Source organism: Aplysia californica, unplaced genomic scaffold (genome assembly GCF_000002075.1).
Source record: "Aplysia californica isolate F4 #8 unplaced genomic scaffold, AplCal3.0 scaffold00451, whole genome shotgun sequence".
NCBI classification, from domain to species: Eukaryota; Metazoa; Mollusca; class Gastropoda; order Aplysiida; family Aplysiidae; genus Aplysia; species Aplysia californica.
This window is the reverse complement of record NW_004797721.1, coordinates 255654-269433: the sequence shown is the minus strand read 5'-3', so window position 1 is coordinate 269433 and position 13780 is coordinate 255654. Positions and strand designations below refer to the sequence as shown.

The 13780-nt window shown below is 38.9% G+C and overlaps 2 protein-coding genes across 3 annotated transcripts in view; one reads left to right on the top strand and one right to left on the bottom strand.

Annotated features, from left to right (window-relative positions):
• Positions 1 to 3052, top strand: part of LOC101852787 (acetylcholine receptor subunit beta-type unc-29) — a gene marked incomplete in the record, with an annotated part of 5783 nt that extends 2731 nt beyond the window's left edge. Inside the window, 2 exon segments of the mRNA XM_005105075.3 lie at positions 1097 to 1259; positions 1951 to 3052. Of these exon segments, the coding sequence (XP_005105132.2) occupies positions 1097 to 1259; positions 1951 to 2655 (868 nt within the window).
• Positions 3053 to 6450: 3398 nt separating this feature from the next.
• Positions 6451 to 13780, bottom strand: part of LOC101852564 (WD repeat domain phosphoinositide-interacting protein 2) — a 31103-nt gene continuing 23773 nt past the window's right edge. For both annotated transcript variants that reach the window (XM_035971518.1, XM_005105074.3), the window contains exon 11: positions 6451 to 10863. In XM_035971518.1, the coding sequence (XP_035827411.1) occupies positions 10748 to 10863 (116 nt within the window). In that variant the 3' untranslated portion in view covers positions 6451 to 10747. The remainder of the gene's footprint in view (positions 10864 to 13780) is intronic.

Here is a 13780-nt window from a genome sequence, read left to right as displayed (position 1 = left end):
ACATACATACATACATACATACATACATACATACATACATACATACATACATACATACATACATACATATTACGCCAAAACTCAACAATTTCACAACATTCCCATTGGTGGTTGCCACTGTGCAGGCCCCTGTCTTTTTCTAGCCAGGGTTGTCGTCTCTTGCTCAAGGACACACCCCAGTCACCACCCATGTGATCCCCTTCTGTCTATACATTGAATACTTGTTATTTTTAAATTTCTATGTTTCCCTGTCCATGTATATATACATGTTAAACTGAAAGATTAGACAATAGATCTTATATTTCTGTCATATTGAAGAAGGACGTCAAGTTGTAAGTTCTGACTTTCAAAAAACGTCTGTTAAGTAACTGTAAACAAATTCGTATGTAGTCTACAGACCCCCCCCCCCCCCTTTACACACACATACCTTTTTATTGAAAAGTAAAAACGCAATTGATTTAACTGCTTTTCTGCTTTTGCTTGATCAAATTGATAACGTTTGTTGCTTATTACTGCCGCTGTACAACCAAGCAGCGTGGCGTCGGTAATCTAGTGGGCAGGCTAGCAGGCCCGTGATCATGAGAATAATAGTGGCGTGAGTACAACAGTCTACAACTCTACAGAGCTGTCGGTGTCCCTGGGGATCTAAGCTTTAAAGTGGAATGAACTGAGCTGGACAATGAAATTTTAGTAGGCTTCTATAGAAAAGTCGTGTGCGCCAGCGGTCGGCGGGAATATACAACTATAGGCCTACTATAGTACTTTGTACTTTCAAAAGAGGCTTTTAAAAAGGCTATTTGTGAAAAGCAGGGTTGAGAACTGGAGTTGGAAAGGTGGAGGGAGGTTAATGTTGATTGATTACATAGCCTAGTGATTGACTGATTGATGGATTGATTGGTTGGTTGATTGATTGATTGATTGATTGATTGATTGATTGGTTGGTTGTTTGGTTGGTTGCTTGATTGATACGGTGATTGGCTGATGTGGTTGATTGATTAAATGATTGGTTGATTGATTGGTTGATTGATTGATTGGTTGATTGATTGATTGTAAGATGTAGGGGATAGCGCGTGTGTATCGTCGCCTCTGTTCACAGGATCGAGAACGCCCCTTTGGCCCTGATGGCCGTGGAAGGGAGCGCGGGGACTCTGACCGACGTCTTCTCCAGCTCCACCGAGTGGACGTTCGCAAAGATGACTTTCATCTCGGACCAGATACAGATCCAGGGTTCGTCAGGGCTCTCCTTCGTCAAGTTTATGGTCAGTGTGCTTTGATAATCTAAATCATGACTTCAACACTTTTGTTATGTGTTGTAATCAGTTTATGCGTATGGTTACTACAATTTAGCTTCCTTTGGCTTTTCAAAACATCATGTAATGTAAATATACACTTTTGGCAATCCTCGAGGAAGAAGCATGTGAGTCAGGAGTCAATGTGAGTCATATTGTGACTAAAACATTCGATTAAATCATCATCATATCATACAGAAAACCAATACTATTCTTAATTAAAAAGTTTGATAATTTATGAGCCACGAATTGTTGATAATGCCCCCCTCCCCATCTTCATCCTTCTCTTTACTTTTTCAAAAATAACAATTGTGTGACGTAATGGTAAATGTTGATATCCACGATTAGGTTTAGCAATGTGACCCAGGGCGTTACACGTTGTTAGTACATGTAATAGGTATTTATTCACCTACATTCCACGTCTCAGGACGTTAAAAAACAACCACACCCAATTATAAAAGCAATTCAACTTAGTCTGTTTGAGGAATTTTCACCTATCCACACAAATGGCTCATCTTACCAATCTTATTGAAGATGGAACCCCCCCCCCCCCCCCCCCCCAAACACTTTTATGTGATAAAGTGAGCGTTGGTTCCGCATTATATCATAATAATACATGTATCACAACTTTTAAAGTGTTAAATTCCTTTATTTTTCACAGGTTCGGTTAGAGCGACAGTATACATTCTACATCACAAACATCGTATTTCCGATCATAGGCACATCCACGCTCACTCTAGCCGTCTTCTGGATCCCGGCAGCTTCAGGAGAGAAGATCTCCTTTCTCACGTCCATTTTCCTCTCCCTGACCATGTTCCTGTCCACGGTCAGTGATATGATGCCCCGTGGGGCGGACAACCTCTCGAGGTTCAACACATTCATTGTGATTGTCGTTGCCGAGAACGTTCTGGCTATACTCGCCACTATCTATGTCATGCGCAGATATCAAGAGGAGCAGGAGGATTTGAGTCAAGTCCCACCAGCGAGTGTTGAATACTTCCCTGACGACGCTGCAGATCCCGTTTATGATTTAAGAACTGATGAAGATATTAAAATTCACCGACATTTCAATAGGCCTATAAATGATGGGCGATCAGACTTGAAGGTAGCGCTTCCTCGTGGGAAAGTAGCCCCCCTCGCTTACGCGAATGAATCTGCCCGTCGGAACTCTGTCGTAGAAAATGACAATGAGTCCAGTAGTAAGTCTAACTTTTCCCGCGTGTGCAGATCTATATTTTTCTGCTTCTCTTGCAAAAATCGATACAGCTCAAAGTCGTTAGACCACATCTTTTTTGTGCTCTTTTTATTTGGAAACATTGCTGCGCATAGCATGCTTGTCTGCAGCTTCGCTATGAGGTCCGATTAGAATTAATACTAATAGGCCTACATGTATAAACTTGAAGTGGGTGAGCAATAACCAACGTGCATTACCGAAAGTTTTGCTAAACTTCTAAATTTAATTTGATAATGGTTTAGTACGGTTGAGAGCGGCCAGATTTTCCGCTATGGAGGGGCAAAAGCTACAGCATTTTGGCACAATTTTATCAACCTCCAAACGGAAACATGTTTGATTTTAAAGTTAACGATGGGTTCCAGTTTGATCAAAACCGTGGCCACTAGCTAATCAGAAGGATTCAGCACATTATGTAGTCAGATCTATAGTTCGTGCGCGAAGTATATGATAGGTCCCTCAAGTGTTTCTGTCTGCCTGTCTTACTATTTCCCCAGCACAAAATGACCATTATTGTATTGATGGTTTTTCTCTTAACTCAAACGAACAAAAAGAAAAACACTTCATGGTTAAATTTGCTTTTATATATATATAATATATATATATATATAATATATATATATATATATATATATATAATATATATATATATATATATATATATATATATATATATATATATATATATATAAAACAACAGGTCGGTTGGATTTTGTGTGGAATAGCCCTTGCTATTACGTGACCCCACCCGGTTCGAAGTAACAGCACATTAATTGATCGATGGGCATCCGTTCTGAGGCTACTCACGAGTATAAGAATAAGAAGGGAGATTTCGTTTTGTTTAAAGGAGAGACTACGACAAAAAGTAACCTTGGTCCTGCTAATCATGGCATGGGGACATGACGATCTCAGTTCTGGCTACAGTAATCAGCTTTGGTCTACTGTGGGTCATGTAAAAATGCAGTTAGTTATATTGGATAATATATTCCTTTGCTTCATTTGCTTTTTATTTTCTAGACTATTTAATTTTGTTTTAGAATTTTGTCGATGTTTGAACTGCTGTATAGCCGAGCCTGTCTGTCTGAATGCCTGCTATGCTATAAAAGAACTTCTATTCTACATTATCAGAGACCAGAACCGCGGATTTATTATAAGCATCTTAAAGCCGTGACTGTTATAAATAGGGCCCACACCAAAAGCCTGATGTCTATACAGTTAGGCGGTTGGGGCCACTGTAGAAGGTTACATCGACTATATCGTATACGATTATTTGCCTGTGGGTCTATTTAAATTTTATTTGACTTTATTGTTGGTAATAAATAATTTGAATAAACTCCATTTGGAAAGTGTCATTTGTTTTGAATTCTTACTCAAATGTTTCACAAAGGCATGTACATGTACTTAGAAGAAGACATCGGTTTGCGGGCAGCTAGCAAGACAGCGGCCACATTCCACCAGGAACAAGATGGCGTGACACTGAAAAGAAAAATGGAGAGGAGCAGACAACACCGGAGCACGCACTGACTGCCCGGACTTATTTTAAAGAGAGAAGTGAACGTGAAATCGGACACTTGAGGCAAAACCGAAAATTCTTCAAATGAACAAGTTACATACATGAATATCATGTACTTCAAATAATAAATGATGTGACAAATGCACCATAGTTCTAGGAGTATTCTTGTGTTTTATGTATGGCTGTTTGTGTACACGCGTAGCAGTGTGTTTGTGTTTGTGTGTTTGTGTGTGTGTGTGTGTGTGTGTGTGTGTGTGTGTGTGTATGTGTGTGACACAGAGAGAGAGAGAGAGAGAGAGAGAGAGGGGGGGGGGGGGGGAGAAAGAAAGAGTTAGAGTAAGCGCAAGGTTTTTTGCTGTGTTCAGGAGAAGAATTATATCAGCGAGGTGAAGAGAATAAAATTGGACATGGCAAATATCAATCAAGACCACACACCTCATGTATGCGCACGGGGACAAGGTCTTTAAAAATAATATTATATCATCACGATTGTAAGATAAATGCGCGAGTCATTTTTAGCCATTCTGAGACACTGAGTATAAGAAAAAAAACCCACCTTTCTTTCCAACAACTGACTCTAAGAAATGCTTGAATTTCAGTACCCTCAATTGAGTTTTTGTTGGGATTATTCTTTTGTCCAAGTGAACAATACATGTCATGTATTATCATAAGCTGGCTCTGCTCTTCGATTCAGAATAAAAAACCCCAAAGCAGCCAAGAAACTGACATAGGCAATCTTATGAGCGTGGCGTAACGATGAGTGTCCGTGTGTGAGAGCGCACGCGTGAGCGTTCGTTTGACTGTGAGTACCACGTACGTATTATAATATGCAGTGGTCCCCGTTCAAGTTTGAACAGTTTTTTCCTTACAAGAACCCGGCCCGCTACAGAGTCCGTTGTTGCCTGATTACGGAATGTTTTGTCTATAATTTGCATGCCTAAGAACCACCTAGTCTAAAAATTAAAGTCCGCACAAAACTAAGAGCCTAGTTAGAGGTACCAGCACTAGTAATGGTAATACATACGTACATTTCTCACAACGGCCAGCGTCCAGCTTTAACAGTCTAAATAAGTGCATGCGAAGAGACCAACTTCATGCCCGCGTCAAGGAGTTCTCGTGGTCTAAAGGTACGGTGTTCGCCTCTCGTTCAATAACTCCTGGGTCAGAAATCTGACAGTGACGAACATTTTTTTCTCTAAAATTCTCCTTTCACCTCTTTTCCTGCTCTCTCTAACCATGCTGTGTCTTCTGTTTTCATCTCCACTTTCTGCCCCCTCCTCTGGGCCCCTGACTCTTTCTGCCGCCTTTCTACTGCTACTCCACGGCTCCTTCTTACTGCTGTCTTCCAGCCACATCCCTGATCTTAGAGTAGGCAAGATCTAATACCTAGCTGTCTCGGAAAAGGGTGAAAAAATCTTGGAGGTACCGTGTGCAAGTTGCGCACATTAAAGATCCCTTGGTGGTCTTGAAATCGATAAGAGCAGGCTTCGGCCACCATCCGGGCAAACTTCAAAATGAATTCCTACGAAACTGAAAATGCTTATTAAGGTGTCCTGCACGCTGATATGATCCAATGCAGTTGCCAGCGCCGTAAAATACGTAAAAGAAAAGAAAGATAGGTCCGCATCAGAACCGTGACTATACTGACTGTTAAAAAGTTCAATTAAACACAGGCACTGTGGAGGGATATTAAAGAGTTTTAAGAGATACAGATGACAGTCACAATACAGTACACACACTCAAACACTAACAAAATGACAAGAGCACACTCATATATCATTATATGGCCCTGCAAACTTGCGAGCATCATAAAACTTTGACCGAACTAAGCAAAACTGACAAGATCCCTCCGTCTATAACCAGGTAGGCCTATCCATTCCCACCTGGGTGCAATGCATTGCAAGGACACAACACCAAGCCCATGACGGGATTTGAACCCATGACCTTATGGTTGAGAATACCAGAGCCTTACCACTCGGCCACCGACCCCACATGCATACATAACGAATATAGCCATTATTTTTAAAAAGATGTTGACTAGCAACTTATAACAACATAGAGTTTGGTTCTGTTTCTATTTCTCCCTAGCATAAAAAATTGAAACCTTACAAGTACCGGGTACCCTAGTCATGGTTCTGATTTGGGAAATTTCTTTTTCTTTAATTTATGCCACGCTTGAAAAAAAAATTAATTGAGTACCTGAGGAATGAAGAGTTTTATGGCACTTGCAACACAATAAATAAGGTCATAAAAGAGCCGAAGATTAGAGGTGTTACAAGAGAGAAACAAACAAAAAAAGGAGAGATCAGGACCATAAATGTTTAAAAGGAAGAAGCAAACCACACCAGAGCACCCACCGATCACCCACACTGAAAAGTTTTATATAGTTTATAAAAAAGGAACAGAAGAAGACCACAGCCACTGGCATAATTTTATTGATACAGCATTTGAGTTCATGAAGTTCACATTGATGCCAAGAAAGTAAGAAAATATACATGATACACTGTACATTGTTACAGTCATAGAAGTTTTACATTTTTATTGAAATACGCGTACTTGCAAATGGGAATAAGAGAACAAAAAATACCGTAAACCCCAGACAGACCAACCCCGGCCTCCACCCCTGAAATGAGTTTAAGTTTAAGTTCACACCATCGATAGGGTACAGGGATGCGTATATTTTGCAGGAGAAAATGTAGGAATAGCAGGGAGAGCGGGTGCAGACAAAACAAGTGCACACACACATATAAAGAACAGACCCTTTCAGTGCTTTGGGCTAAACGAATCTTTGGTAATCTCACCCCACAGTTTAAACTAAGAGCTGCCATGCGCTCATCAAACAAAATTTCCCCCCCCCTCTAATCCGCAGTGTACTATTTTACAACAGGTTATCATTTCATGGGATTATTTATTACCCCACACTACATAAAATATATATCTTCTCCAACCTCTTCGCGTTGAGACATTATAACCAGCACGCACATGAAACTGTTCCATTTTCCTCCACAAGTCGCAATAAGAATCATTTCACACACAAACAATGTCATATGATTGGACTAATATATAGGACAATTTGCAGCACCACAAGCATCAACTCATTGGAGTCAGTAGGCAAAACATTCATATACACACACCAGATTAATTGAAAGAGCAGGTTAAGTCTCTATTGGGAACAAAATACAAAGTTCATTATTGAAAAACAAAACAAACAAAAACGACCCAAGAAAGGAAAGCTTTGCATTACTTCTGTGCACTGCTTTCCCATAGCCTATAGGCCAATGGCTTGTAAATTTTTTTTTGGCTCTTCACAAACTTGTCCAACAGGTTTGTAGAAGTTGCAAACACGCTGACAGTTATTCTAAGACCTTCCTGGTATGTAAATGGAATCATTTTCAACCAAGAAGAGAAAGTTTCAAATACTGGAAGCAAGAAGTTCTGCGGACAACCTACAGCTTATCTATATTATATATATGCAATTCACGTCTACACATCACAGACCATTTGTTAAGTATAACAAACACAGAGTGAGCATTCATCATCCTAGCTGTGAACAATGATTCGTTCACTTCAAAGCATTCAGCTGCTATTCTAATTCTGGGAGTTGAATGAACATCTTTGACTAGCTGGATATGGTGTGTAATCAGTACCAGTAAACAGGTTTCTTCAAGCACCCATCTAATCAAGCATAAATGGGGGGAGACATCCATATTCAGACTGTTGAAGCAGTTTTACACCATTGTCATCTTAAAGATAAGAGAATTGAGGCAGCTTTGACAAACATGAACAAAGCAGCTCCAAGCCGCCATATCCTGGTGCATTATAGACTTTCTCCTCCATTTCTTTGAGAAAAGAGGACTATAAATCAACACAGTGAGGGTGACTTTTGTCTTGAAACTGAAAGACAGCAAAATAAAGCTTCAGAAATAATAAGGAGTAGGAAAGAAGTAGGATCTACTAGTACACACACAATCCTATATCCTTCCACATTCAACCCCAGTCGTAGTCTATTTCCAAATATCAAATTTACACAAACACAACAGTGCAGAGCAATTTGCAGTGACCATCAAATGTAAAAGGCACAAATAAAAGGAAACAAAGGTCTGAAGTGGCAGGTCTTCATAACAAACACTCAGCTGATGTGATCCCGACTTACAAATAAGATGTACATGTAATACGCACAATATTATTTTATGCACCAGAAAAAAAAAAAAGAAAGAATCTTGACACTCTTGTGCACAAAGGTTCCATGTGACTTTTATGTACAGCATCACAGATTTGTCTCGTTCTGACACACCCATTTACATGGTTAGAATATGCAGAAAAAGAGATATTACATCAGCCACACAGATTTTCAAATGTAAGCCAAAGATCAGGAAATTATAAAATATGTGACCCGAAGGGACAATACGAGATGACATTCACAACACAAGGCATCTCGTCTGACAAGTCAAAAACTTCCTTCACCACACCACTGTATTCACCACATAATGCTGTCATATAAATAGGTTAATTTCTTACAAAATTTCATATATCTCTCCCGTTTATGTATCACACTGCAGCATATCCACTATCTCACGTTCTAAAACTATGCATTTCAGTTGGTCATTATTGCTGCTTATCACTTCAGTTGTCCTAACCACAGCTGTTGTATAGTCTTTTCATCAAGTATGGGACCCTCTAGACTATGTTCTCTAGCTAAACCAGAACATTTTACTCATCACAACCATTCCTGCCGTCTCACCTCATCTAATTAAACCTATCAACACTCTATTATGTCATTAAATCATTCTCCCACCCAAACTAAACTTTCATTTTTCAAGCCCCAAATCCATCTAATGGAGTTATTTTTTTACCCCCTCCCCCCCAAAAAAGAATAAAACAAATTCAGATTTCTTAGAAACACCAGCAACCTGAACTTATCCTTTTTGTCTACTCAGTGCTTTATTGTCAAAATCAGAAGAAAACAAATAATTTCTCTCACACCATACTCCGAGACAAAAAAAAACCTAGAACAATATAATTCCACGACTCAAATGATTCAAGTGCAGCAACAGAGAGACATAAGCTCAGACTGACTCAAGCGTAGCGCATTGCCAGTGGTTCAACACTACTGAAGCACACAGAGACAGGGCACGCAGGAAGACAAGTAGCAGCTGAGAGTGGTGTCCGCTCTACTAAGCAGGTGCACGAGAACATTGGCTAAGGGAACGGAGGTTTTATGAATACTATTACATCGTCACACTCCTACAATAAATGCCCAAGTCATTTTTCTTAACAAACCACCACAGTCACCACTCTCCACAGAAAATGAAATAAAGTTAGGTATGAAGAGATGATCAATGTTACAGAAGAAAATATATTATAATTTCACATGTGTATGGGATTGGTGATGGTGTAATGCAACTTGACTTATACAAGTCATCAATAATTGCTAAAGCTGCATATAATTTCAGCATCAAAAAACAAAAAGGGAATTTCAAACGGAACAGAGTACTGACCCAGCTCATGAAGAAAAAAGTTCTTATTGCACAAATGTGTTTCACCACCTTAGTAGACTGGAAAGTTTGTAGAACCTTCACTGACAAACACTAAGGGAACCAGTCAGTGAGTATGCAAATGAATCGTTCAACACATAGAACCACCTTAGGTTGTCAATGACTTTTACATTATTTTCATATGTTGTTGTTTTGTAGTTGTTGTTTTTAATTCAGAATGCTTTGAGTGTGTGCCCTTCGGAATCATTTTCATACAAACAGAAAATTGTCCTATTAAAAAAGAAATTGGCGGAGGGGAGTTCTACCTCATCCCCTGACATTAAACCCTAAAGCCTCATGGTCTTGTTTACCTTCTCTCTGTGCAGTAATGCTCCTTCAACAGAGGAAATAGCTACATCATTATACCTAAAACATCATCCGCAAAACACCCCCTGAACATATCAAATTGAACTCAAAAGCAAAAATATCAATACCATAGTACATTGCCAACATATCTCAGCTCCTCTTCACCCCAGCTGTTCCCACAATTCCCATTCTCTAGGTAAGGTACAGCTGAGACCAAGGGTCAAAACACTAGCCATCAAGGCCATTGCTTTGTCCACGAATTATCCATAGCTCAGCTGTAAGCAGCTCTCTTTAGTTCAATGGACACCTTGGTATATACACATCCAAAACTCAAAATAAAACTTCATAAAGCAGTTAGAGTCAGTGTCTTAGTATCCTAACCAGTCTAACAACATCTGCTGCAAAATTCTACTTTCCCTTAACAAAATGTTGTGCTCATTTAAATACTCCCTGCAGGTATATTTTTTTCAAAAATGTGCTTTCATTTCAGCTAGAAAGAGATCATGACATCGATGTTAGTATGTCAAGTCTCATAATATATATGTAGGAAAATTAAGTCAAAAACCAAAATTACTGCAATGGGATAAACAAAGTAAGATAATCATTACTTGGAAGTATTTTCAAAGCAAATATCAAAAGAAAACTAGTTTTGAGATCAATTTTTTAAAACACCCACGCTGAATTACATAAAGAGAAACAAAAGCAGAATGTCCTTATCTTTTATCAAGAAAACTGAGCAACATTTCCAACACTGGCAAGGCAAACAAAAAAGTATTTGTGCCATTTTTGTGCCACTATCAATAACAGACAAGGGACCTCCAATTTGTCTCTGCCAATGCGGTAACAGTTTCCATCCAGCGATAAGTCCTGCTGTTTATGATGTCTTGTGCGACATGGGAGGGAACTCACTGTCATCATGAATCCGCAGAGCTCCAATCGTCTCCTCCCCTCCAACAGCCCCATCGAGGGGTTCCTGGTACGGCAGGGAGTCTGTGTGGGGCAAACACAAAGGTTATCAGTACAAACCTGCAAAAGTTTAAAAGTTACACTCCAACATTCTAAGCAAATAACATAAGAACCACTCTAAACAGCATGACTATTACACATCTTATTCTGTTTAGACTTGAAAAAAACTATTTATATTAAAGAAAAATATTCTGCTTTCAAGATGACCTACTTGAGTCCAGTAGGGCAATAATAAATTCATACATGTAAAAGAGCAGCTAAAATTACCCACATACAAGTACCCAGTAATATACTGCTGCCAAAAAACCCCCAAAAAAGACAGGAAACAACAAAGAAACAAAAATGACCAATAAATATAGGAAAAGTAGGACATAGAAAAAGAGAATCAAAAGCCTGCTCAGGCCAACAAACTACACTCAGGGTAACTAATTCTATTAATAGTACTACTATCATAATCATTACCTAAATTATAGTGAAATATGCTGACATAAAACTGATAGCTTAATGCTGGTGAAAAAGAAAGTTGACAACAAAATACAGGGGCTGGAAAGGAGTGTGAGCCACCAGTATTGCACTATATACTTAGAGGAATCAAAACCAAACCAAAGCTTTCAACATGGGTATTTGTGTAAGGAATCCTTCGATGATCCGGTAATTACAGTAAGGGTGACACCCATTCTACATAAACAGTAAAACAAAATCGTAACATGCTTTCTTGCATGATGACAACAGACTTAAGCTACGGTGCTACAGTCATCAAGTGTTGAAATGAGTAAGACACTACAACTATAAAGACATCTTCAAAACACCAGATTTATTAAGCACACCAAACATCTTAATTCTTAGCTCAGATTTTAACGGAGACTAAAGATGACAAGACATCACAATGAGAAAAGCAAATGCCACCAATTCTTTGTTTCAACACGACCATTTGTGTAAGGAATATTTCCATGATTAGGCAACAGCAGAGAAGGTAACAAATATAAACCATAAACAGCACCCCAGCTGTAGTTATCCCCTTTTTTTCAGTAAAATATTTACAGGCAGCCATTTTCATCTCAGACTTGATGTCTTTACAGCAGTTGCTTTCACAGAAAAAAGCTTCAGTGCGAGAATTTTCACTTTAAAAATGAAAAAAAATAGACCTAATTCAATTCAATGAGCATCTAAAAAAACCCTATAAAGATAAACATCCACTCATGACTACCACAATTGAATTTCAGCTGGTTACTACGACATACAGAAATATGTTGTTACTAAAAGAAATATTCCAAGAAATGTGGACTGTACTGTTGAAGTAGAACCTCATTATACCCCCTCCACCATAAATACCCCCCATCACAAACATTTAAGTTTCTCAGTACCTCAACTTTCAAACGCTACCAAACTTACCATAACCTAAAGGGCAGTGGAGGAGAATTCAAACCTAAAAAAAAAGTCTTATGGTTTGGGGTTGTTGTTTTTTGAGACATGGAAGAGAAAGGAAGCAGATAAAGATAATGACAATGGTGACACTATCTGAAAAATAAAAGAAGCAGACCACATGAAAAGGCCCACCAACCACCCAGAAGTTATTCTCTCAAGAGCAGCAAAAGTGTCTTGGAGAAGCCAGTACCCAAAGCTGCATCGCCATCTCGAATGTTAATCCGTCATGAGTCCAACATATCTCGACATCCTTTCATGGAATAAAAGTAGGAGGTTCAATCAAAGACAATCATTTAGCATTTCAAAATGTTGGGAAAAAACTCCAACCAACAACTAAAGTTGAATAAATCAGGTTGGCCTGATAAAGAGCCACATTTTTCCTCTCGAAATTAACTTTTTTTTGGCACAGAGCACATTCAAAACAAGCACTCTTCTCTTGATCATGCAAGTGTTCAGTTTATCAGGTCATAAGGGCTGAGAATAGCAGTTCCTAGCAAACTAGTCCACTAAATACCTTGACAGGCATTTCAGACCCTTTTCAGGAAAGACTCACAATATTCTCTGGAGTGTTAGGTCAGAAAAATGTCCAGAAGTGAACTTGGGCAATGGGTGCACAGTAAAACATAGCAAGCACACAACATAAGGCAGCAGACAACAACAGACAACCAGGAGCTTACCTTTCATAATAAGAACAGACCTAATTGCTACGTTCTGCTAGATAAGTCTCACACTTTGAATGAGAAAAGGAAACTCACTCCAAAGACAAGATAACGTTATTTTTAGTAAGTTTCACGGCACTTGCAACACAATAAGGTGCAAAACAATAGATGTGTTACAAGACAGTAACGTACACAAAAAATAAGGAGAGATAAGGACGATAGATGTTTGATAGGAAAGAAGGAGCAAACCAGACTAGAGCACCCGTCAACCACCTACACAAGAAAATGTGTTTGAGTTACAGAGAGAAACTAATCAACAAATGTTTAGCCATTTTTTGTTAGTTTAGTATGAGGTTTTACGGCGCTTGCAACTGCATAAGGTCATACGAACGGGCGAAACACAAGTTGGTTGCATTCGCAACAGTTCACTGCACGGCTGGTCAACTATCAGACTTTAAAATGTTAAAATATTTAAATTCGATGTAAATTCAATTTAAAACAACTCTTTTAAATAATATACAAATTTTGAACAATTTTATTTCTTTATATTTCCCATAAAGGCCATTGGACTTAATAAAATCTAAAATTCTGTTGAGAACAACGACGGAAAAATTATCTTGCAATTTTTTGCATTCAAAATATTTCCTTCCGGTCTCACCGAAGTCTAGACATTCGGTTAAAATGTGTCTAACGGTAAAATCTGTGTCGCATCAGACACAGAACGGCTTCTCTTCTCCCTGAAGGAGGTATTGGTGTGTTACTGTTAGGGCCGTGTGTCTGATGTGTAATCGAGTAAAAATGACTTCGTCTCTTCTGGAGAGGCCCAAAGGATTTCGCGGTCCTAGTTTGGGTTTAAT